Genomic DNA, 21473 nt, shown 5'->3' with positions numbered 1-21473 from the left:
ATTGACTGGAGTGGGCTAGCACGATCTAGGGTATAGCGCTTTGAAGATATTATGCTCCCAATGCTGATTAAGCGTTAGAAATCCTGCGACGCATAGATATAGCTATTGTTTTGACGTTAATGCTGGATAAAAACAGCCTCATGGAATTCTTTACCACCTTCATTTACTGCTGTAGCCAACTGAATTCTCGATGTTGCTGGTTGGACATCGCTGCATATGCCTCGGAGTTTGATTAAATAGCACAAACAACGGGTATGTAGATATAACAGTGTCACCTTCGATTGTGCCACCCTGATGGCACAGAAGACTCGGACGCGGCGGCGAGTTGAAACTTTTCGAAAGCCAAGCTGAAATGGACAGCCACTGAATGGTTTGCAATTCGAAAATTCAGTGGTATAAATCAAGAGAGGGTGTAGACAAGAAGATGCGGTCGAGAAGATGCATGTGGAATGTATATGTCTGGGATCTCGCATGCACCCTCTGGACCGCATCCTCTTGTCTGCACCATGTCTGCATCCGCTCGAATACATAAGACTATTGCTTCCCTTGGAAAGAAAGTTGAGGATCTACATCTCATCAGGCTGTAATCACGTAGGGATTACTTGGGTGCAGGCCAATCAAACCAATTCGTATTCATGTTTTGATCAGTCACGCGTTTATGCAGGCTCTTAGCGTGCATTTGCAGTGACGACAAAAGGGTAATAAAGATCTTTAAGGAGCTTTTAGGCCTTCCAAGGAGCAATGAGGTACGAGCAACGATCAACCAAATAATGAACATGATCGCATTCTCTTTACGGGAACTCCTCACCAGGGAGGAAATGGTGTTCAGCTTTGCTGATATCTTGCATTTTCATGCACTATGTCGAAGAACTTTGACAAGAGCTTAGAGTTGTTGTTTTGGATGCGGCCTCGTCCCTTGGCGAAGTGTGCCTTTAAGCAATAGCGTTTCTCATTACGTTGCTTGAGCGGCCTCATGATAAACTCCCTACTTTCAAACAGGCATATTTCGCAAAGGTCATCTCAACCGGAACAACTGAAAAAAAGATAGATTTGGAAAATACCGAAGGCAAAGCGACGCCCACTGCTAAGGCATATAAAAGCGGAAGGGTGGACAGATGAGAGCGTAAGGTTGTTTAATTTATCCAGGGGTGCACGCTCTATAGAAATTCGAGGACTGATAAGTGCGTAGTCCACAATACCGCGCCTATAGTGCTCTTTGGCGTGCTAACCAGGGCAGCGAATGGCGTTAGACAGGCTCACCTTTTCTCTAAGCGCCAGCGTTGTCCGAAGCATCTGCTCTGCCTCCTCGTATTTTCCCTGCTTATAGAGCATTAGGGCTAGGTTATTAATGCTGATAAGTGTGTCCGGATTTTCTTGACCCAGCACCTTTTCACTAAGCTTTAATGTTGTCCGGCACATCTCCTCTGCCTCTTCGTATTTCCTCTGCCTATCGAGCATTAGGGCCAGGTTGTTCATAACGTTAAATATGCTCGGATTTTCTTGACCTAGAACCATTTTACTAAGAGCAAATGTTGTCCAATGTATATGCTCTGCCTCCTCGTATTTCCCCCGCTTATTAAGCACCGATTTCAGGTTTTCATAAGAGGGACCTTTTCTGAAATTGGTAAAGCAACAGATGGAAATTAAGGGGCCGCAAGCCAAAGCGCATCATACTTGGCGGAATCGATTGTGAGATTGAGGCCAAGAAACATCGTTGTAAAAGCTGTGGGGCAAGCTTTGCCAGCCATACACAGCGCCATCAGAAGTGAGTATCTGTATGCCTGACGACGATCGCACTCCAAGGAAGATGAAAATCACAAAAGGCCGGTATCTGATCAGGTAACCGCAGGTCACATGATAAAATATCTGAGTTCACCTGTCCAATATGCCAAAGGCAGGTAAAACGGAAGGAAAATTTCACGAGCCACGTCGAAAGACACGCTACACAAGGCGGTACCGGAAAGATAAGGTATGACTCACGTGCAGAGGAATACTTGCATTCCATCAAGAACGGGCAACCTGGCGAGAAGTTTTGTCGTGATTTAAACGGTGGCTACACCTACGTTAGTCAGTCGGGAAGTTTGGAAGGCTAAAGCATATCCGGGTCATATATCTAAGCTTTTGGGAATAGAATAGTCTTAATATTACGTCGTTTTGACCTTATTGATTTGAGCTTGGCCTACCAACTGCCGTTTTCCCCCCAAGCAGCTCTGACTGGCTCAGAATCAAGGCAAAGTTATACTAGCTGAAAATCTTTATTCACCGGCGCATTCGCACAAGGGATGCCTCTATATAGTTTTGCTGCTTCTCCGGTAGCAGCTCCACAGGTGCCTGCAACAGTAGTTGTTGCGTGTCCTCCTCGATTCCCCCGGCTCTGCAAAGAAGCACGATGTCTGCAAAGGGAACATAAGGTTGTTTTTGATGTTTGGGACTTTGCAGTGCGAGTTCAGTTTTACCCGAATATAATCACGCTTCCTTCTGCTCAGATTACCCGCACTACAAATTTGAGTAGCATTCAAGCTGAATCTGGGCCCATGGACACCCTTTGCCGCCGAGTAACGACGAATTTGTGTCCGTTATCTTGCCGAACGTCCCGAGCGCTCAGATGTATATCATTGGCCTGGATTCGGGAGCGGATTGCGGTCTTGTTGTTTCCGGTTAATGATACAACCTATGCACTCGAAATGGGACGGTTAAGTGCCGCAGAATTCTTCCAGGCTTGTGGTGGGTACTGATGCCAAATCAAAGTCGGCCAGCTTGACAAAGATTCACGCCGGATAATCATCACATTCGCAGGTTTGATGTCTCGATGTGTGACTCCACTCTGATGGAGAAAAGCCACGGCTTGGAGCAACTGGTTGAAGAGATCTTTAACCTCGCGATTTCTGATGGGGCATAGGCGATGTGCATGGCAGCATGACTGCTGAACAGATTGAGTATTATCAACAGAAGGTCGACAACTGGTGGCATGGCACATTGCCCATGAGCCAGACTGTGGATGATGCCGTGGCTCAAGCCAACAGGGAAAAGCCATGTACTAGCGAATTCTGACAAACGCGGCAAAGTGCTCCACATACCCCACCTTTAGGATGTGCGCATACATCCTAGATACAAATGGTCCCACCAACCAACCTACGACTGAAAAGCAATAGACGACGTCTCATACGCCCGCTAGCCTTGATATCATCAAGCTGAGCTGATGTCAGTGCGACTAAAAGGAAAAGAAAGTAAAAGAAAAGCAAAGAAAGGAAAAGAAAAGACTTTTGGAGACTTTTATCACCGGCTGCGGTCTGTCACTTCTGAAATCATTTCTGTCGTTGTCGCTTTCGATTAACAAACAATAAGCATTGCAGCAATGCAGACACAATTCGTTATTGACAGTTGGACCACCAGCACCAGGGATAACGAATGCACAATAATCGTGCGCTCTTCTGGAGCTGTTTTCTATCTTCAGTGGATACCCGCTGAGTTGGAAGCAGAGCCAATTCTTCTTGCAGACTTTTACAAGTCGCTCAAGATATTGAAAACCAATGAACACAAAGACGACGGTGGTGACGAAGGCTACGATGTGAGAAAGGCTGAGGCAGAAAAGCTTGCACAACCATTCAACGAAATTATCTCAGCGCTCGCCCCAGACCCACCAATGCCACCAATCACATTGCATCAATGGCTTAACCCTGAGTGGTTTCTATTGATTGCCACTGCAGATGAAGGCAAGATTCGACCAAGGAGAGACTACGAAAATCCTTACCTGCCTCCCGGAGAATATCGGCAATCGAGATTATGGAAGAGCCTTGATTTGGACAAGTGGGTGCCAAATTGGTACTTAGCACGTGACGTCCAAATAATTTCGACCAATCCCGGCGAAAATCCGCTTTTATCTCCTCCATCCAAGGTTTTTGTTCAAGGAGATGTTGTTTGCCATTTCAAAGGCTTTGAACGCGGATTCCCGGCAGTTTTTCGTGAGCTCAGAACTTTCCGCAAAATTTCGGACGCTTTAGCAACCGGTCAAATCCCATCTGATATGCGCATTTGTCGCCTCCAAGGTGTCGTGTGCGATGTCGATGTCGACACTCCTGACCAAACACGAATTACTGGTTTGCTCTTGGTGTACATTGAGCCCAAAATCACTCCCGCACCCAGCACCTTGATGAATATCGCCAGGTCAACCAACCAGGAAACTCGCAAGCGCTGGGCCAAAGAACTGGGAACGACCGTTCAAACCCTTCACAAGGCTGGGATACAATGGGGAGATGCAAAACCTGACAACATATTGGTTGATAAGAATGATGACTTGTGGTTGATTGACTTTGACGGCGGCTACACTCACACTTGGGTTAGTCACGATAACTGTGAAACAGAGGAAGGTGACCTTGAAGGGTTGGATAAGATTCAAGTTTGGCTTTGTAACATGGGTTGAAGATGTATTCCAGAGGCGGACAGAGGCGACCAACTAAAAAGGGGCCAGCGGCAGACTTCAATTTTGCATTACCATGACACAAAGTCGCTTGTGCTATAATGAAAAGATTTCAAGGCCTGAAGTAATTTGATATTAGCCAATGTGTGACTATCAATTTTGCCTTAATATGTGCGGTCTATTAACTTGTGTACTTCTCACGGTAACATAACAAATTGCTATTCTGAACGTTGTCTTTGATATTTTACTATTTAAAATGATAGAATCCTACCGTTTGTCATACTACTCGTGATATGAAAACAATGCGTGGGTTTCCTTTGGCAGGCTCAAGCCTAAGGAACGTGAAGCAAATGAGTGTGACTTGCTTGTTAGGTCAAGTTTCTGATTAAAAAGTGTGGCAAAGCGAGAAAGTGATGAAAAGGCATGTGGCAAGGTGGGTTCGAGAGTGCTTGTGTAGTGTCTTTGACCTGGGGCTGATTGCGTTCGCTGTAGGTGCACGGGACAACCATATTCGGCTAATAGTCCTCATATCGCGGTTGGTGATTAATATCCTCCTGACTAGAGTTATTTGAAATTATCAGCCTACGTTCAACCCTAAAAATGGAAGAATAAAAATATGACTTACGAGACAACTGATCGAAATTTTCGACAGATTGAGTGTTCGCAGAAGCAAGTATCATACACATTGCCAAGTTCATCTGCTCCATCAATTTGGGTTTGACACTGGCAGCAGTACCAGCCATATTGTTTGAGATACCACTTCTTGCATTTCGTGGTCTGACAATACCCCCCAGTGTTGGCCCGAGTTGTTGGAGGGTCTAGGCAAGGAAGAAGTTTGCCGGTTCTTGCATTGTGGCGATTTGCTTGTACGGCTTCTGGGCAGTCTTCGGGGTCTTTAGGGTGCAACACGGAGGGTTCTTTGGTATGACCACAATCAAATAGATTGGTAACTTTTTGACACATGCTGATCGTACCAACAGGATAATGATGGGTTTGGTGTATTGATATGCCGACTCTTCAAAGTATTCTGTGAAGGTACTATGAAGGTGCCTGAAGAATCCAAGAGTTTTGGAAAGGGTATATTAAGCTTTTAAAGGCAAAGACTTATCGTCCTCGTGATGGTATCTCTCAGAGGTGGGACTTTTGCTGTCAATGTTTGCACTCCTAATTTTCGTTTCGACATCTGGTCCGTATCGAGCTGTGGTTGTGTGGCGCCAAAATGCTCGCCTGGTAACCCCCTTTCCGTTTTCTGTTTCTCTGTCCATCTGTAACCTCCATGACTAACTTGACCGTAACCACGTCTCTACCGCTCGTGCTTCCGCTTGCTGCTTGCAGTCGGGAAAACTTGTAATTATTATCTCCAACCAATATTGGTCCCCGCTAGATGGGAAGGATCCGGGCGAGAGGGTGCAACCCCTCTCGCACCCTCTTGCCCACACCCATGGCTCGCAGGAACCGGGGATAACCAGCGGCCGGAGATGATCGTATCTGTTTGGATTGTGGCGGAGACGGCATACAGGCTAATATGCCCGGCGTTAAGGTCGTCCGAAGACTCGTATGTGTGATTACCTCATGAGCGAGTATGGGTGTAGCCGACGTGAAGAAGCTGGCATCCGGCTGTCGTTAGTTCCCAAGAGGTACTGTGACCCTCCAGGGAAGACTTTCCTCTGGAACGATTAGTACTGCTACTACGAAGAGTGACTGCGTCCACGCCCCAAAGTCCAGAACCTCCATACCATTTTAACCCCATGAATTCAGCACCCATGGTCACATTGTGCAGCTCCAAAGCAGCCGTGAAAAAGAACATCTCATGACCGGGTACATGCTCCCTGTTCACTCAGTCGATAGACAACCAAAATAACGCGCCACCCGCAAGCAACACAAATCATGCCCAATCGATTTGAAAAACGAACGGTAAACAAGGAGGCCTCCACAAAGGAGAAACTGTGTAACTCACAAGTCCCGTGATAGACGCAGTCCAGGCCCCCTCTCTCTCCTAAAATGATCCACTTTAAATAATTGCCTCCTCCTCTACGCGTGTTAAGTGCTGTTCTATGTATCCAAACAAACTCGTCGATCAGTCGCGTCTTATGGGTTGGTCGTTCTCGTCTTTGTCTTGAGAGGTAAGGATAGTGGGGGCGTCGTCGTGAACGCCAGTGCTTTTCTGAACTTCGCAAGAAACGAAAACGTCAGTGTATTGTTTATTCCTGGACGGATCTTCCGAAACTATACATGCAATCAGGTTGCCTGAGCAATTATCTCCCCACCTCGTTATCCCATCGGTGCAAGTATCCCCAAGGTCTGCTCCTCAGCGCAACTTTTGACATGAACGAGCCACGCCCGCGAGCAAACCATTAGGCGAGACATGTTATATTCGGGATCTTAGTGTTTCACGTGCTTGGTCTCCCGTACCTTTGTATGGTCACACATGTCGATTAATTTTGAGCTGGACTACCTGCTGAGCTGTGATAGGAAAACCCAAGACGTGCTGATGCTGTTTTTGCTTCAACTGCAATCACATTCCCGGCTGCTGGTATGAGATTGGTACTGAAAACTGACGCAGGCATCCTGCTCTATCACCACGTATTTGTCGCCAGTCTAGTTGCAGGATGACTGGCACCCCAACCTCCTGTCCTTGCATCCATTAAGCCGCCACGGTAATAAGATGATGTCTCGCGAGAGCGGTGTCATATGGTGGGTCTTGGAACGTTACACAAGAGGATTCCCTCGCCTCTTTTTCCTGATATTCCTTGCTCGGGTGGGTTTAAAATGGTTGTGGATGGGGTGTATGCCTTCTATTCTCGATTATTGGAGCACCTCGCTGGAGTCGTAAATCTATAGATTCCCATGTCACACGGGACAATGGCGAGAACTAAACGGTACTTACTAATTAGTGGGAGTTTAGAAAGATCGAACCGTCTCGTGAAGAACATTGCTAGGATTTCAGGACGAATTTTCGGTTGAGGAGAATTAGGATTGCTTTAGCTTTACCTCCCGTAATTTGCCTTAAACGATCTTTTTAGGACACCAGCTTCGTCAACCGCAAGACACAGAAAGAATGCGCAACCCAATCGCAATCATGTGATAGTTTCATCTCGCTGCATATTGTAGTATCACCGTGAAGCCAATTACACGGCGACAAGGGGATGTATCCCAGTTAAAGTGTCCTGCACGCAGGACACTTTGTATGAGTACGGAACAGTATATTGTGCCATATGTACTGTTCGGCAGAATAGTTGATGGGTTGTGTGCCCAGAATGTACATACATCGCACCGATTTAAGGGCGGGGTAGCAGGGCTTGTCGCTTATTTACGAAAGGACCGGGGGTGGGTAGTCGTCCTATACTCTGTTTATTTGCAGAACTTTATTTGGTTTTTTTTTCCCATTTTTTCCGATGCTAAAAAGTCGTTCTGGGCTTTACGTCCTCCCATTATTGAAGAATTTTGACTATGGACGTTAAGGACGAAGCCAATGACGCCGCTTTAGCGAATATATTATTCACCGGAGCGGTGGAGCGATTTTAAAATTTAGTTTCGATTTGGAGAAATTATATTTCGGAAGCCCCCCAATTTAACCTCCACGAACTGACACCGACCGATTAAGTTATTGCATTTACCAAAATCGCTATCCAAATTGGCGATACAATACCTATTCGAAAACTTTTGCGTATATTAGCCTACCTTAAAGTTAATAGGCAATTGCAATCACAGAAGTGCAAGAAGCGCAAGAATATAAAGGTTGAGTTGCTTAATGCGGCGTACCATCGTCTCGAAAGCCCGAAAATTACGTATAAGACTTTCAAAAACAATCTAAGTGAAGCCTCAAAATTTCACCAATATCTCGGGGCCCTCATAGTTTTCCTCCCGTTTGGCGAGGCCAAGGTCACAAAATTGAACTCGAAGGGCGTTAAGAAGTACCTTAAAGCCCACACTCAATATCAGGATCTGTCGCAAACAGGGCAAGAGTTTCTTAAATCGATCTTCACGGGTGATGCATTTGCCAAAAGGATTTGGGAAATCCACCCTTTCAGCCAAAGTTTACCTTTGGAGCATCAAGTCGCCCTCCTTAAAATCAAGTCTTCAGATCCTCTGCCTGGCAACTATCGAGTTGATCAACGTGGACATGTCGTCCTTTCGAGCCCGCTTCCAAAACCATCGTCCTTCCCTACCAAGGTACCGAACGCAGACTGCACAAAAGCAACCTCACAACCATGTTTACCATTCTCGCCCATATTGTTCGTATCACCATTCAACTTGCAAAACAAAGACAACACCGAGGCAGGCGGAATCGAAGCGTCCCCACACCCATCTCTTCTAGCGCCCTCCGATTTCCCACCACTGCCTTCATCGTCATCTCCTTGGTCACTGCCGGCAACACCAGCCTTATCCAACCCTCTCCCTCTCCGGTCATCATCAACCTTGGTGGTTCCGACCTCCTGGCTAACCGACAATGTCATCGATAAATATATGGGTGACCTCGCCAAAAAGCACGGCTTCTGTTTCTTCAACAGCTGTTTCTTCAATCAGGAAAGGCCCATTAACAAAAAGTGGAAGGCCGAACATGGTAATCCCTTAACAAATCTAATAATAATCCCTATCAACCACAATCATCACTGGTACCTAATGGTCATGTACAAGCCATCCAACTCTTTAGTTGACACCGATCGAACCGTCTGCTTTCTTAATTCCTGGGAGAGCGTGGCCTCGTACGCCCAAAATTTCGAACGTTGGCTCGCATATCTCAACGATCTTGGGTGGAAAGGTCGGGTAGAGGAAACTCAAATACAAGTTCCCCAGCAGACCAATGGTTCCGACTGTGGAGTTTATGTCCTGGCATTCGCTAAAACGATTGCAGACAACTACAGCGCGTTTTTGTCTAGCCCTAGTAACCTTCTCCAGGACTTCTGGAACTTCGACGCGCGAGAGTTTCGCAAAACCATAACAGCCGCCGCCATTAGTGGGCCTGTTAACAACCGAGTCGTTGCTTCCAACAGAGGGATAGACAACCATAACGACACTATCATCAACTCAAGCGAGAATTTCCGCATCGCCGACCTCTCAACTCTTCCATATCCCTACCAGGGGGGCAAACGAAAAAATGGCTCATCAGCAACTGCTCGGAACGTATCTTCCTCACTATCGCCAGCAGACTCATTATGGGACTCATCAGAAGGGGTCGTGGTGGAGAGAGCACAATGCGCTCCCTTAAGGGTAAAACGACGAAAAATATTGTTACCAACCACAAGAGCGTACAACGACGGGGTCATGACTACTAATGTGTAAATGTAAAGAACCTCCAGCTAACAGTGATACTGTTGACAATTTGTTATGGACATTGCTGAGACAGAAGACAGGGTGACTGTGCTAAGAAAAGGTCTCGCGACAGTTGGCGATGAAATTACAATGGCTGAAACCGAGACTGCTCCCCTGAACGTCTCTTTGTCATTGTCCCCAACAGAACTATTTTCCAATCCGGGAGCATCCATAAACAAAATAGCAGTAAGCCGCCATTCCCCCGTTATATAATTCTGTCTGATTCGCTCCTATAATCATGCAGACCGGATTGCACCGAAAAAGATTAACGCTACAAGCAACAACCCCCGCGTCGAAAACCAAAGGCGTGGCTCGTCAGCCTTTGCTTCCTTGAACGCCTCTTCTCTGTCGTCACCAGCAAAGCTATTCCAGGACTCATTAAACGAGGGTGCGGTGATGAAAGCACAGCCCGCTCCCACTAAACGACCTTTGTCAGCCGAAGACCAAAGAGCTGATAACGATGTGGCTATGACCGAGGGGTAAATAAGGAGAAATTTTGATTCACAAACATACATTACTAACATTTTTGATATGAAAAGTGCTAATACGGATAAGAGGAATGTGCCTAGCAGATGCCCTACTATCGATGTGACGACAGATGGTGTGGACGACGTGTTAATACCTATTAACTGGTCGCTAATATCTCCTGCACCTTCACCACTAAAATCTACGTCAACCTCCATATCAGAATTGCCATCTACCCAAATTCATTCAACCGATATGGCGAAAAAAAAAGTCCAAACCATACTTGGTAAATTGTTATCTTCTCTCAAAGTGCGTAGCAGTTAATTAACATGGTATTAAAATGCAATGAGTTGCCTTCAAACTTGCAATTGGCACTTCGCGAGCGATTCTCAATTCACAACCTTCCAAGAATGGCTTGAAAAACACCATACCCAACCCAACCTCCAAAACGTCAGTGGCTGGGCTCCAATAATGATGTTCAGGAATTTCCCCTATGAGCTCGAGACGGTGGCCGGTGACGAACAAGCTCCCTACAGCATGCAAACTAGCGATAAGGCCTATCCAGGTTTAATCGACGCGGTGGACAGGCTTCATACGGATGGATACTTACATTGGAACGACAGCTTTGCCGCTAAAGCTTTAAAAACTATCCAAAAATTAGATAACTTCGCCCAGGGACTCGGCATCCTTCGTTCTATATTAGCAAGCACGCAGCTGCGAGAATTTCTCAGGAAGTGGTTTGCGCCAAACGAAAGACCGTACATAATAGGACATTGCTTTTATTATAGCGATATTGGAACAGGGGGACTTTCAATCTTTCTTCGACGTAACATTGGTCAAAGCGATCGTTTTTTGGATTTACATTTACTCACTGCGAATGCAAGCGTCCGGTATTTTGTCGGGTCCCATGGAGTAGATTGGACTCCGACAAAGGAGACGCTTCTGTTCAAAAATAATCAATCGGCGCTTAAACAGTACCCAAATAAACGAATGTCAGATAGTTTGTAAGTAAACCAAACTGTGAATTTCGATCCGGTGTAATTTTCAACTAACTAATAGCTCCTCTAGCGCGCTATTCGATCCCAGTCTTAACCACCAAATCGAAACTGGTGTAGCCCTAACTATTATAATTGGCCTGCCACAAACGTTCGTGGGGTTTCCGCAGTTAAAGCTGAATAATCCATATGTAAAAGGAATTGTCGAGGCGATGAGAAAGGATATTAAGATTGGCTGGAACTTGGAAATGGAATCCGATCCCAAAAACACTGTTAAATGTCTGAGATCCGACTCAAGTTAGTATATCTCAAATATAAGAATTCAATATAAAGCTTACTCCGATTTAGAGCTTGTTATTTCCCACAATTTGGACAATCCCCCCTCATCCCTTTCCCTCCACAGTTCGGGCAGGTGTTTCCCATAGTATTAACAAGGTGCGATAAAGATGGAAAATCGATTAAAAAGGTAGAATATTCGTTGAAATGGGGAAGTTGCTTCGTAATAAAAATGCCTGGAACGAAACCAAGGAAATGGGGCAGGAGAATGGAGGAAAATGAGCAGCTTCAAAAAAATACCTAGAAGGGAGGTGGGATAATATGCTCTACAAGAATTAGTGGCATGTGAGCGCAAAAATGCCTCGCGCTAGCCATATGGGGTATGTGGGGTAGAAACACACGCAACTTTGACGGACCACATCGTCCGTCCGCTTCTTTCACTTTCATGGATTAATTATCATTAAACGAGAAAGCACTCGTCGTCGAAATTATTCTCAGCCCGCTCAAAACTATCGCCCTCAAATGCTCCCTGGTTATCACTCGACCCTGAAGGTCGCCTCGATATTCAAATCCACTAGGATTTCAAATATATTCAAAGATTCACTTTCTTGGTTTCGAATTGGTTCCTCCTTCCACGCTAATCCAGGGATCACGTGCATATCCCATCATAACAGCTGTTGTAATACAAAAATGACAAATTGTGCCGTTACTTGGGGTTAGTTTTGCGCCATCCGTCAGCTTGGCTTCAGAATGGCATCGAGTAGCACCCCATTAGACAACAGTTCAATACGAATACGGTACTCTCCCTAGTTCCTTTCTCTCCTTACGGGAAGCATAAGGCATTCCTTATTCCCAATCACTTTCGGTTTTAACTGGGGTTAGAAACAAATAAATTTAAAGGCGGTAAAGAATGATTTTGCCATTGCAGAGGGCGTTGGATGGTGCGGCAATAATATGCAAAAATTCTATATGCTTTGTAAAGAATTTCTTAAATTTCAGTGGCTCGATAAACTTTTTAAGATGATCGTTTTTGTGCAAAAAGGCGAGAGTGATCAGGTTACTATATTGACCCTAATTGTTAGCACACAACCTCGATATCCCTAAGCCTCGTGCGATGCAGTACGTAAATTTAAACGCCTTTCGGCTAAAATAGTTGCCCCATTTTTTAGTGTGAAGCGGTGGTGTGGATCCACAAGGCGCCCCAATGAGCAGCCTAATTTCGATACCGCCCGGGGTGAGCATATGCAAATTAAAGTTTTAATTCTTCCTAATCCCCGATGTCGAAAAACCCCGTATCGGAACAGTCCTTTTACCCATGGGCTTTCACCAATTTACAGGGGGCGACTTAGTATGGTTGAAAACACTTAACCAAAACGGATCAAAATCTTATTAAGCCGTAATATGCTTTTCCAATATAAAAAAAGGAAGTAATGTACCACCGCCAACCCTTTATTCTTGCAAAGTATCTACGTAAGTAGCCTAATTTCACTGACAAACTGCGACTTAACGATCGATATGGAAGGTCCACAATTTGAATTGTAACCTTTGGATTTTATGGCAGTTCAGACCACCGTCCATCCCTTAATGAGCCTGTGATAAACAGGCCACCCTAGGTATCACACGCTCTTAGGAGTTTAAAAAAGCGTTGAGAAGGTAGTAAAAACAATAATTTCACTCCATGAACCGGCCGAACAAATTTCCGGGAAGATCATTACGTCCAGGGCTTGGCCATCTATTAGGGATGTATCCTTTTATAACGAAATATCCTTCCCTTTTATTTTTTTTAATTTGCTTCTTTTTCCAATAATCTTTAAAATGGAACCCCAAAGCAGTGTAATGCCCATAGGGGTATTTTTTTTTTGTACCATTTTATTTATTTTTATAATGTTTTTCAACGTTCTGGCCAGGCTATACATTCGCTCCAAAAAATCCCAGGAAATTCGAGTTTTTTTGTTTATTTGCGTCTGTGATTGGCTTTTCGTCACGAGCGCCGCACTAATGATCACGCAGACGGTATTGGTTTGTTAGGAGTGGAATTATCGAGCTGCGGGTTTAAATTCTGAATTTATCCTACAAGTAGGTAGCCCCTGATTTTTTTTGGGCAATAAGCTTTAATATTTTTAAGCTTTAATTCGATATTGCTCTCCTCGGCGTATTTGCAACTGCCTGGACAAAAGCCTCGGTGTGCCTTGTTATTATACGATTTAACATGGTGTCCGGCAATATTTCTTTGTTTTTTTTTTCAATCCTCCCTGTTTCGACTGTTTGGTTCACTATTTATCGTTTGTCCTTCTAGTTTTTGTTTTTCTGGTTGCGGTCGTAACAACCGTTGCATGGCCGGTCCTATATCACCTTTCGAAGCTATCTTCGGAGACCGTTGGCAAGCTCTATCTCGCGTACGGAATATCAAATGCCCTAACAGAAGCATTGATTATCATTGGCCTGGGCTTTACGGTGCGCTCCGCTCTTTCACACAACAATATTGGAGCGCTGTTGGGGTCCAGAGTATCCGACAATATTTCGATCGTCATTATCTGCCTTCCGATGATCGTTAAGTTTATTGGGGAGAACGGACAGAATAACAACATCCAGGATCCGCGGGCTAATAGTACGGGTCATCTTCGCAATTTTCAATTTTTGTCGACATTAAGCAGTAATCGCCAAAACCAAAATGTTGAACTGAGTCCCGTCGAAAATATTATGAAAGTCTGAACCCGCGGATTTTACTATGGTTCGGCCACAAATATAGGTTTTTGGCTTTTGATAAGGAGGATTGATAACTTATTTATGTACATTATAATTAAAATATCTTGTTCATTATGTCCTAAACCTATTGGGTCTTCCTAAAATTGTGCTTGTGTATTCGTTGATGTTGGATAAAATTTACGTTATCAGCCCAAACCTGGCCATTACGTGGTTTGCTCCATTGTGGATTGGATGCGGTTACCATACCCCTTGCATTTGAATTGGAGCTTAGCGCATTTGACCGATGTTCTGGAGTCCCCGCTGTTACTATTGTCACCAGTCGTTTAATCGGTTTTGCAAACTCGACACTGTCGAGAAACGGTGCCAAAAATGCCCTCATTTCCATTCCGACATTCTTGCAAGAGAGATCCAGGGCCGAAAATCAGAAGGCCTCAAATTTGAATCCAGGAATCTAATCCGGGATTCCGCTGCCGCAAGTTCTACAACTGGACCAAAAAAAGAAGAAAAAAACCTTGGAACTTGTCACCGCATCCTTTTTTTCTTTTCTTTTATTTTTTCCCTTTCTTCTTTTTCTCTTTTTCTTTTTGTTGGTAAAATGCTTCAAATGCTACCAGCTGAAATTCTCACACAAATAGCATTCCAATTGCCATCGCGCAATGATGTTCGCCGCTTCCGCCTAGTGAATTCTGCATTTGCAGCGGCCTCTTTTTCGGCGCTTTTCCGCTCCATACAAGTCATCAACACCATGGAATGCTTTGAAAAGCTCCAAAACCTGGCGAAATCTCCAAGCGGTTCCCTAGGTGTGGCCAAACATATAACGCTTTATCACGGAGTGTGGCCAGAAATATCGTCCAAGGAACACAAGGCGAGACGATTAGCCACGCGAGACACCTCGTCTAGTTAATATATACTGTCACATGCTGATGAGCAAGATATCCGTGTCGTCAGCGGAGTGGGCTAACAAGCGTCTTGTATATTCTTGCAAAGGTGGAAAGTTCTCCCGGTCAACCCTCTTTTATCAACTCCGTCCTGCTGTTGAGATCCAATGAACTCCTACTATCACGTCACAGACAATTCAACCCACCGAAAATCCTGCGGCACTATGATATCAAAAATGCGGGACTCAACGAAAAAGCGGGCTGTTATTCACCGTGACGCTGATTCAAAACCAACAACTGCGGCTCAACCAAGAAGATGCGCAAGGCGCCAGTCAGCTGTTTATAAAAAGCCGGAACCAGGCTCACTTTACAACATAATTCACAGCAAGGCTCGAATCGGACTTGACGTCCGTCCACTCCTTTGGACAGATCTCCATAGCACACTACTCAGTGTTCATTTCAGTTATGAAGGACTTGCCAGCTTCCCAGCCCCCAGAATTCATAGTTATGTACCATTTCGGCCACCCAAGCTAACGGATATGGCCAAAAGGTTATTCCGCGAGGTCAGCACATTTGCGGACAGAAAATCTCCGTCACCGGCAAAAACACACGCTCTGAGAGAATTGATGAGCGGCTTCTTCCCAAGCATGTCTTCTGCCATGGCTGATGAGGAACTCAAGCTACGCTTTGGGAAGAGCTCTTACCAGAAAGCTGTTATGCTTTCCATGGTATGGAACAAGGGGAGTCTGCGTTCACAATCGATTGAATTCGCCGCCGCGCGCCCCGTATCTTCTTCGCCTCGAAAATCAAAATCGAGCGAAGCCAACCTCAGTAGCGCGCCATTGCTTGCCTTCGTGGACCGGGAGTATCCTCCTCGGGCTCGGAAAACCCTGTTCCGGGTACCGCCAGGTCCTTTGGACGACAGCTACAGAAGCTCACCTGTTTTGAACCTTATTCAATTGCGTTTAAAAGGGCTTGTACCTGCTGATACCGACCAGTATGCGTATCTGGTAGTGGTTCTTATCCCCATGGCACAACAACAGCTTTATGGGAATGATGGGCGTCGGCGGTTTAAATTATCTCCACCCGCCAACGAGGCTCTATCTTCCGATTTAAGTAAGCAGTCATGTTTAACCATGAACTCCATTTACGATATCCAAGTACGTGTTTTCAAGTTTGACGCGGCCGAAAACAATCTTGTTATCTATACTGGAACTATTGGTGCAGACTTCCTAGAGGGTTTTGCAAATCCGGCAAGGACTCTTCACAGAAAGCCAGGCGGAGCTTCTTCAATGCGCATCGATTACACGCGTGTGCCCATATGGCCCTTCTATGGTCTCAAGGAGCGGCTAGCCAGTGCTTTGGGATCTGAAGTGACAGGCGAACGATTTGACGGCCCCGACTATGATTTTTATGGCGAAGAGCTGTCATCCAATGAAGCGGGATTGGTACGCAGACAAACAGACTCTGAACACTGCCTTGCTGCCTTGAATTCGCAAAAGCCACTTCAGAGAAGCCCGGATCGGTCAGGTAACAAAAGAACTTGGGCTTCAACCAGAACTCTTGAAGATTTACCCTGAACCTCTGCACCCAAACAAAAACGTAGAAGAGGTAGCGGTGCCATGGGGGTATGAGATGTTCCGGGAGCAATGTTGGATTTCATATTGAGCCCATTAGTTTAACCCTAATATATAAACAAATTCACCAAACTCCACCCAACCTGACATTGTATCAGCTTATTATCCATCTAAGTAGCGCACTAGGCTGGCGAAACTAACCCTCTGTTTCACTTGAAGATTGGAGCTGATGAGGCATCGTCCAACGCTGAAGATGAAAACGGCCCAGCTGCCACCACGGAAGCCAAAGAGGACGTGGTCGAGCCCTTGAAACATTTTAAAGAAGTTCACCACTTTGTCAAAAGCACAGATACGATTGTCCTTTCACGGCTGGGGGATCTGAACATACTTTCTTACGCCATCGTCAAGCTGAAGTTTCTGCTTGCGATGGCTGACTTGAAGGGCCCAGGCGGTGGCGAGCCCATAACGCCAGCAATGTCGCATCTTGAGGCATCTTTTCCTTGGCATCTACTCTATTCGTGCTTGAACTCTTTTTCAGCAGGCTTTAAAACCCCCGGTAAATACGAAACGTGCGAGTTTCCCCGCACGGCCGAGAGGAGGCCGTTCCCCGAGGACTGGGCGATGCGCGGGTTTGTGTGGGCACAGATGGCTTTGCCGGACGACTATTTCACCGTCAATGAAAGCATGGAGGAGGATAAGAGGACTTTTGAGACATCGTCGATGGGAGAGTAGCGTCGTGAAAGGTGTCTGTGGCTTGCGTACCAAATCGCACAGGTTGGGACATCGGAAGACGCCGAGAACAAGGGTAAGGAGGGTTGTTGGATTACGTACGATCCCGATACCAAAAAGATTCATCCAGCCACCAGGTAACGGCGCTCAGTTCTGTGCTAATATAATTTACCTGGTTTATACTGTTCACCTAAATCATCTGTCGATGATTGATGTAACTGACCGCTGGAAGAAGCGTCAGACCATTGGCGAAGATTTCAGCAAGAAGTCACTGCTTGGTAATACTGTAAGCGCATTGTAGGCTTGAAAATAACATTGAAGAGTCATCAATCTGCCGCAGAAGTTGCTTGTCCAAAGTTACATGCAGGTCAATAAATTCGCCAGTCATTCCTGTGCTCCCACCCATTGTCTATTTTGTGCTTTACCAATCATCTTTTCTTTGCTTCGACCCATCCTACCCATCGTCATTGTGCCAGAAAAACAGTCACAACATGGCAGAAGGGTATTTTAAAGAAGTAGCTGAGGAAAAGAAATTGCTAAAGAAAAAAAGTTTGCTCAAGTCCGAAAATGGCTTGACATGGCAAGCTCCAAGAAAAAGAGAGTCCAACATTTTAATACAATGGCCCCAATGCTCCTTAAATGGCAAAAGATTAATGAGTATTGGCACATCAATGATTGGCATCCTTACAGCGTCATTGCCTTGAGCGTTGAAACTAGATTTACCCTGAAATTCTAGCAATGTTCTTCACGAGACAGCTCGAGCTTCCTAAACTTCCACTAATTAGTACGTACTGTTCAATTCTCTTCATCGTCATTAACGGGCAGTATAATACTTTTTGTTTATCCTTGTCCCGTGTCACATGGGCTTTGGCGATCATGTTCCCATGTTCGTCGTATAACTCGAGAGAGGAGTGCGTGTTGGGGTCGCCTTGGCTTTTGTGCTCCATAGAACTGTGTTACAATTTGCTAAGCAAGGATCGAGTATTTGAAAGGGTGAATAGCTTGGCCACTGACGTGATAAGGGCGCTGGCAACTACCTGCTCCTGTTCTTTTGTCAGGAGCTTTTTGCCTTGCAATGCCGTCTGCACCCTTTCAGTTGTCTTCTCCAAGATTTTTGGGTCAATAGCGTCGACGAGACGACGATATCCCTTGTCTGTAACTTCCTCGGCTATATAAATGGCGATCGACTTCCCACGTCGACTCGTAGCTTCACGAAGCAAGCGACTCATAGCGCCAATGAATTAGGCGCGTATATGCAAATTATCGCTACAGGTTCGAATGTCAGAGAGTTGAGTGTGGTAACGTGCTCACTCGGTCGAGTTCGGCACTCCGATATGTTAGGTGCGCCGCGCCGTCCATTTTATAAGCAGCGTCGACTCAACTCCTTCTCGACCGCAAAATCTCTTGACGTCACTCTATCGCACCCAATAGTCGCATTCTGAGACTTAGAGAGCCCTGGAAAAGGTATTCGAAAGCGGTAAGCCGGGTACTTATAGCCGCTCACAGGCGTCTGAGGGTCCTCAGATGATCGATGATTGTCCAATTACAAACAGGCATACGTTAAAGAGACTGGGCGGTGTATGGAAGCAGCTGAGGCTGGAGATGCGGTGAGCTCTTGGAGGTTGAATCGAAAGGTGAATAGTTGGCAATGAATCAAACGGAAAGTGTAAGGGAGGGCATAGCGGAGACTGTCTGCGGACTCATATGTCTGTGATGTGATATTTAAGCAGTGATCATCATTCTAATCAGGGTTTCAATCTACTAACACTGCACCAGCCCAACGCCGGGAAGCCAGTGTTCCATATCGAAAGCCTTAGCGACGCGCCTCCATCAAACGAGAAGATTGTTTCACAAAATACAATTTGCCTTCCGAGCCTTGGCCCATCTCTCAAAACCTCTCTTCCCCTACAGATCCCCATCGGGTATGTATTGCGATAGTCGCAGTGTACTAATACAGAAGGTACAAATAAAAGATGGAGTACAGATTGTTACTCAGATTATCAACAGGGCCATAAAGAAGATTGATTTGAACAAGCTTCTCTGGCGATGAAGTGTTATTTCCATTGTGCTCTTTTGGTTGCCACTCTTTGAATGTACTTCCGGCATTTGAGACACCTTGAAACACCCAGCCTTTCCCTGTGGCAAAGCAAAAACCTGCTCGCCCACGCCCAAGGGAATTAATAGAATGGCTACCAACGCGAAAAGAAGCGAGAACTACGTACCACAGGACCCCAGTGCTTTCTTGCCTCCGTGACCTTCCGCCAGGGGCACAAAACAAAGGATTTCCTACGAATACGCAGACTGCTGTAGCCAGGGCATAACGCAAATGCCGCGCTTCACAACGCAAGGAAAACTGTTCATCATACCGGCCGCCTCCATCTCAAAACAGATGCAGCGTTCCCAGGCATTCTTCACGAGCCGGTCGCGTGCACAGGTGTCTTTGATGAGCGCGTTTTCGAAGAGCTGGCGAGTCTGGGGGACTTCCTCTCCGAATTAACCGAGATAGGTATGGTTTTGGCCAAAAACACTCGGGAGCTTAACGCGGTGCAGATATCGAGGGAGGCGGGAATGAGAAAGGAAGCAAAGAAAAAATCTTGTGAGGAGAGCGAATTACTGTATGAGTCTGCTTATTTTCTTGTTGTTTCGGTACTTTGGACTTTCCCATGCACAAGAGATGCATTGTGCGCGACGTTTGCGGAACTATAGATGATAAGTGTTGAGACTTGTAAAGTTTTGGTCAAGGATCTCCTTTCCGTCTTTGACACAACTGATTTACGGGTTATAAGCACTCTATAACTAGGGCTGTATGAAATAGCAGAAGAGGTGTTGTCTCCGGCGATGACGGCGCGACCGGTTTCGAGTAGCTCGATGGCGATGGCCGGGCTTTTTTTTGAACAAAGGGCAACAGCGGCGGCGTCGGAAGATAGCCCTGAAATTTGAGAAAGGAGATGTCGTCTGTCGGAATTTGGCAAGGACCGAGTTGATAGAAGCGGGATAAGGTTAATGGCCTGTTCGGCAATTTCAAATGCCGATTTATCACTAGATATGTGTGGAATCGAGAGAAACCTACGCCCACCTTGGAGACGTACGTTTATGGCAGCATTGAGGTGCCCCAGAGAGGTGGCAAAGCTCTGTTTCGCTTCTTCGAGGTCTGCCAATGCTCCAGTTCTTGAGAATTTGTCATTCAGACGAATTCCAAGGTTGTTTAAACGCCCAGCCCGGTCTGGACTATTTATCGGAGTGGCTTCGACAGCTTCTCGGCCGACTTTGATGGCTTCCTCGAGGTCTGCCAATGCTTCAGTTCTTGAGAATCCGTCACCCAGATGAACTCCGACGTTGTTCAAAAGCCCAGCCTTGTGATGAAGTTTCACCATACCGCCGGCGATATTTTCCTGCTTCACTTCCTTTGCTTCCTCGGGGTTTACCATTCTGCTGTGACCCAAAATAACCTCCATCTCATTCAAAAATGCAGTGTTTTCCAACTGATTTGATGAAGTTGCATGGTCAGAGGCTTGGCTTTCGTCTTTATCCATTGACCACTACAGCCGTGCAGGCGAGCTGAAAACCTGCGTTTATGCGCGTGCCTGCACGAAAAGGGACCAATTAAGTCAAAGCAAATAAAATTTACATTATCGTGGCTGCTTACACTATCTTGGCACTGTTCTGTCAGCATATCACAAAGACGAATAGAACGCCTTCGCAGATCTGCAGCTATATTTGGATGGCCAGATGCACCAAGTGAAATGTAACCTTTACTCGACAACAGGAAGCTAAGGCGCTATGTAGCAAACCTCGCAGATGGAAGGTGTGGTAGTGTATGGTTGGCAGACTGGAATTCAGCCGTAACATAATGGTGTGCCTGTCTGCGGCCTTCCCAAATGGACTTTGCAAGCCGCCAATCCCTATGCTTGAACCACAAGCTCTTTTGGAGGTGAATTGGAGGAGAGATGAGGACCGACAAACCAAAATCACAATTGGCCCGAATACGCCGCATGCAAAATATTCGGCTTTTCCAATGATATAATCTGGACCAGTTTCCATTTCACGGAATTGTTTGTTTATGAGGTTGGAGCAAGTTCCTTGTTATTTTCATCAACATCCTCATTTTCCAAAAAAA

The 21473-nt window shown here is 45.8% G+C and overlaps 9 protein-coding genes across 9 annotated transcripts; 6 read left to right on the top strand and 3 right to left on the bottom strand.

Moving 5' to 3' along the window:
- Positions 1–1133: 1133 nt before the first annotated feature.
- Positions 1134–1515, bottom strand: PgNI_12571 (uncharacterized protein; the record flags this gene model as incomplete). The annotated part of the gene is made up of 2 exons (XM_031132517.1): positions 1134–1157; positions 1261–1515. The coding sequence occupies 2 exons, from the start codon at positions 1513–1515 to the stop codon at positions 1134–1136; spliced, it is 279 nt and encodes a 92-aa protein (XP_030975979.1).
- Positions 1516–2916: 1401 nt separating this feature from the next.
- PgNI_12570 (uncharacterized protein) lies at positions 2917–3334 on the top strand (the record flags this gene model as incomplete). The annotated part of the gene is made up of 2 exons (XM_031132516.1): positions 2917–3034; positions 3192–3334. The coding sequence occupies 2 exons, from the start codon at positions 2917–2919 to the stop codon at positions 3332–3334; spliced, it is 261 nt and encodes an 86-aa protein (XP_030975978.1).
- Positions 3335–3355: 21 nt separating this feature from the next.
- On the top strand, positions 3356–4457 carry PgNI_12569 (uncharacterized protein; the record flags this gene model as incomplete). The annotated part of the gene is made up of 2 exons (XM_031132515.1): positions 3356–4336; positions 4362–4457. 2 exons carry the CDS (start codon positions 3356–3358, stop codon positions 4455–4457), a joined length of 1077 nt encoding a protein of 358 aa, XP_030975973.1.
- A 475-nt stretch (positions 4458–4932) lies between these two features.
- Positions 4933–5380, bottom strand: PgNI_12568 (uncharacterized protein; the record flags this gene model as incomplete). The annotated part of the gene is made up of 2 exons (XM_031132514.1): positions 4933–4975; positions 5043–5380. The coding sequence occupies 2 exons, from the start codon at positions 5378–5380 to the stop codon at positions 4933–4935; spliced, it is 381 nt and encodes a 126-aa protein (XP_030975976.1).
- A 2487-nt stretch (positions 5381–7867) lies between these two features.
- On the top strand, positions 7868–9700 carry PgNI_12567 (uncharacterized protein; the record flags this gene model as incomplete). The annotated part of the gene is made up of 2 exons (XM_031132513.1): positions 7868–7927; positions 8129–9700. 2 exons carry the CDS (start codon positions 7868–7870, stop codon positions 9698–9700), a joined length of 1632 nt encoding a protein of 543 aa, XP_030975974.1.
- A 45-nt stretch (positions 9701–9745) lies between these two features.
- On the top strand, positions 9746–11492 carry PgNI_12566 (uncharacterized protein; the record flags this gene model as incomplete). Its single annotated transcript, XM_031132512.1, has 4 exons — positions 9746–9916; positions 9995–10209; positions 10651–11199; positions 11255–11492. The coding sequence occupies 4 exons, from the start codon at positions 9746–9748 to the stop codon at positions 11490–11492; spliced, it is 1173 nt and encodes a 390-aa protein (XP_030975980.1).
- Positions 11493–13350: 1858 nt separating this feature from the next.
- PgNI_12565 (uncharacterized protein) lies at positions 13351–14178 on the top strand (the record flags this gene model as incomplete). Its single annotated transcript, XM_031132511.1, has 2 exons — positions 13351–13485; positions 13828–14178. 2 exons carry the CDS (start codon positions 13351–13353, stop codon positions 14176–14178), a joined length of 486 nt encoding a protein of 161 aa, XP_030975975.1.
- A 1108-nt stretch (positions 14179–15286) lies between these two features.
- PgNI_12564 (uncharacterized protein) lies at positions 15287–16498 on the top strand (the record flags this gene model as incomplete). Its single annotated transcript, XM_031132510.1, has 2 exons — positions 15287–16166; positions 16212–16498. Coding segments are annotated over 2 exons (1167 nt in total), but the record flags the coding sequence as incomplete, so codon positions are not given.
- A 3485-nt stretch (positions 16499–19983) lies between these two features.
- On the bottom strand, positions 19984–20730 carry PgNI_12562 (uncharacterized protein; the record flags this gene model as incomplete). Its single annotated transcript, XM_031132509.1, has 1 exon — positions 19984–20730. One exon carries the CDS (start codon positions 20728–20730, stop codon positions 19984–19986), a length of 747 nt encoding a protein of 248 aa, XP_030975977.1.
- Between the last annotated feature and the right edge of the window lie 743 nt (positions 20731–21473).

Source organism: Pyricularia grisea (genome assembly GCF_004355905.1).
Source record: "Pyricularia grisea strain NI907 chromosome Unknown Pyricularia_grisea_NI907_Scaffold_16, whole genome shotgun sequence".
NCBI lineage: Eukaryota > Fungi > Ascomycota > Sordariomycetes > Magnaporthales > Pyriculariaceae > Pyricularia > Pyricularia grisea.
The sequence above is the reverse complement of the archived record's forward strand: the minus strand, read 5'-3'. Positions and strand labels throughout refer to the sequence as shown.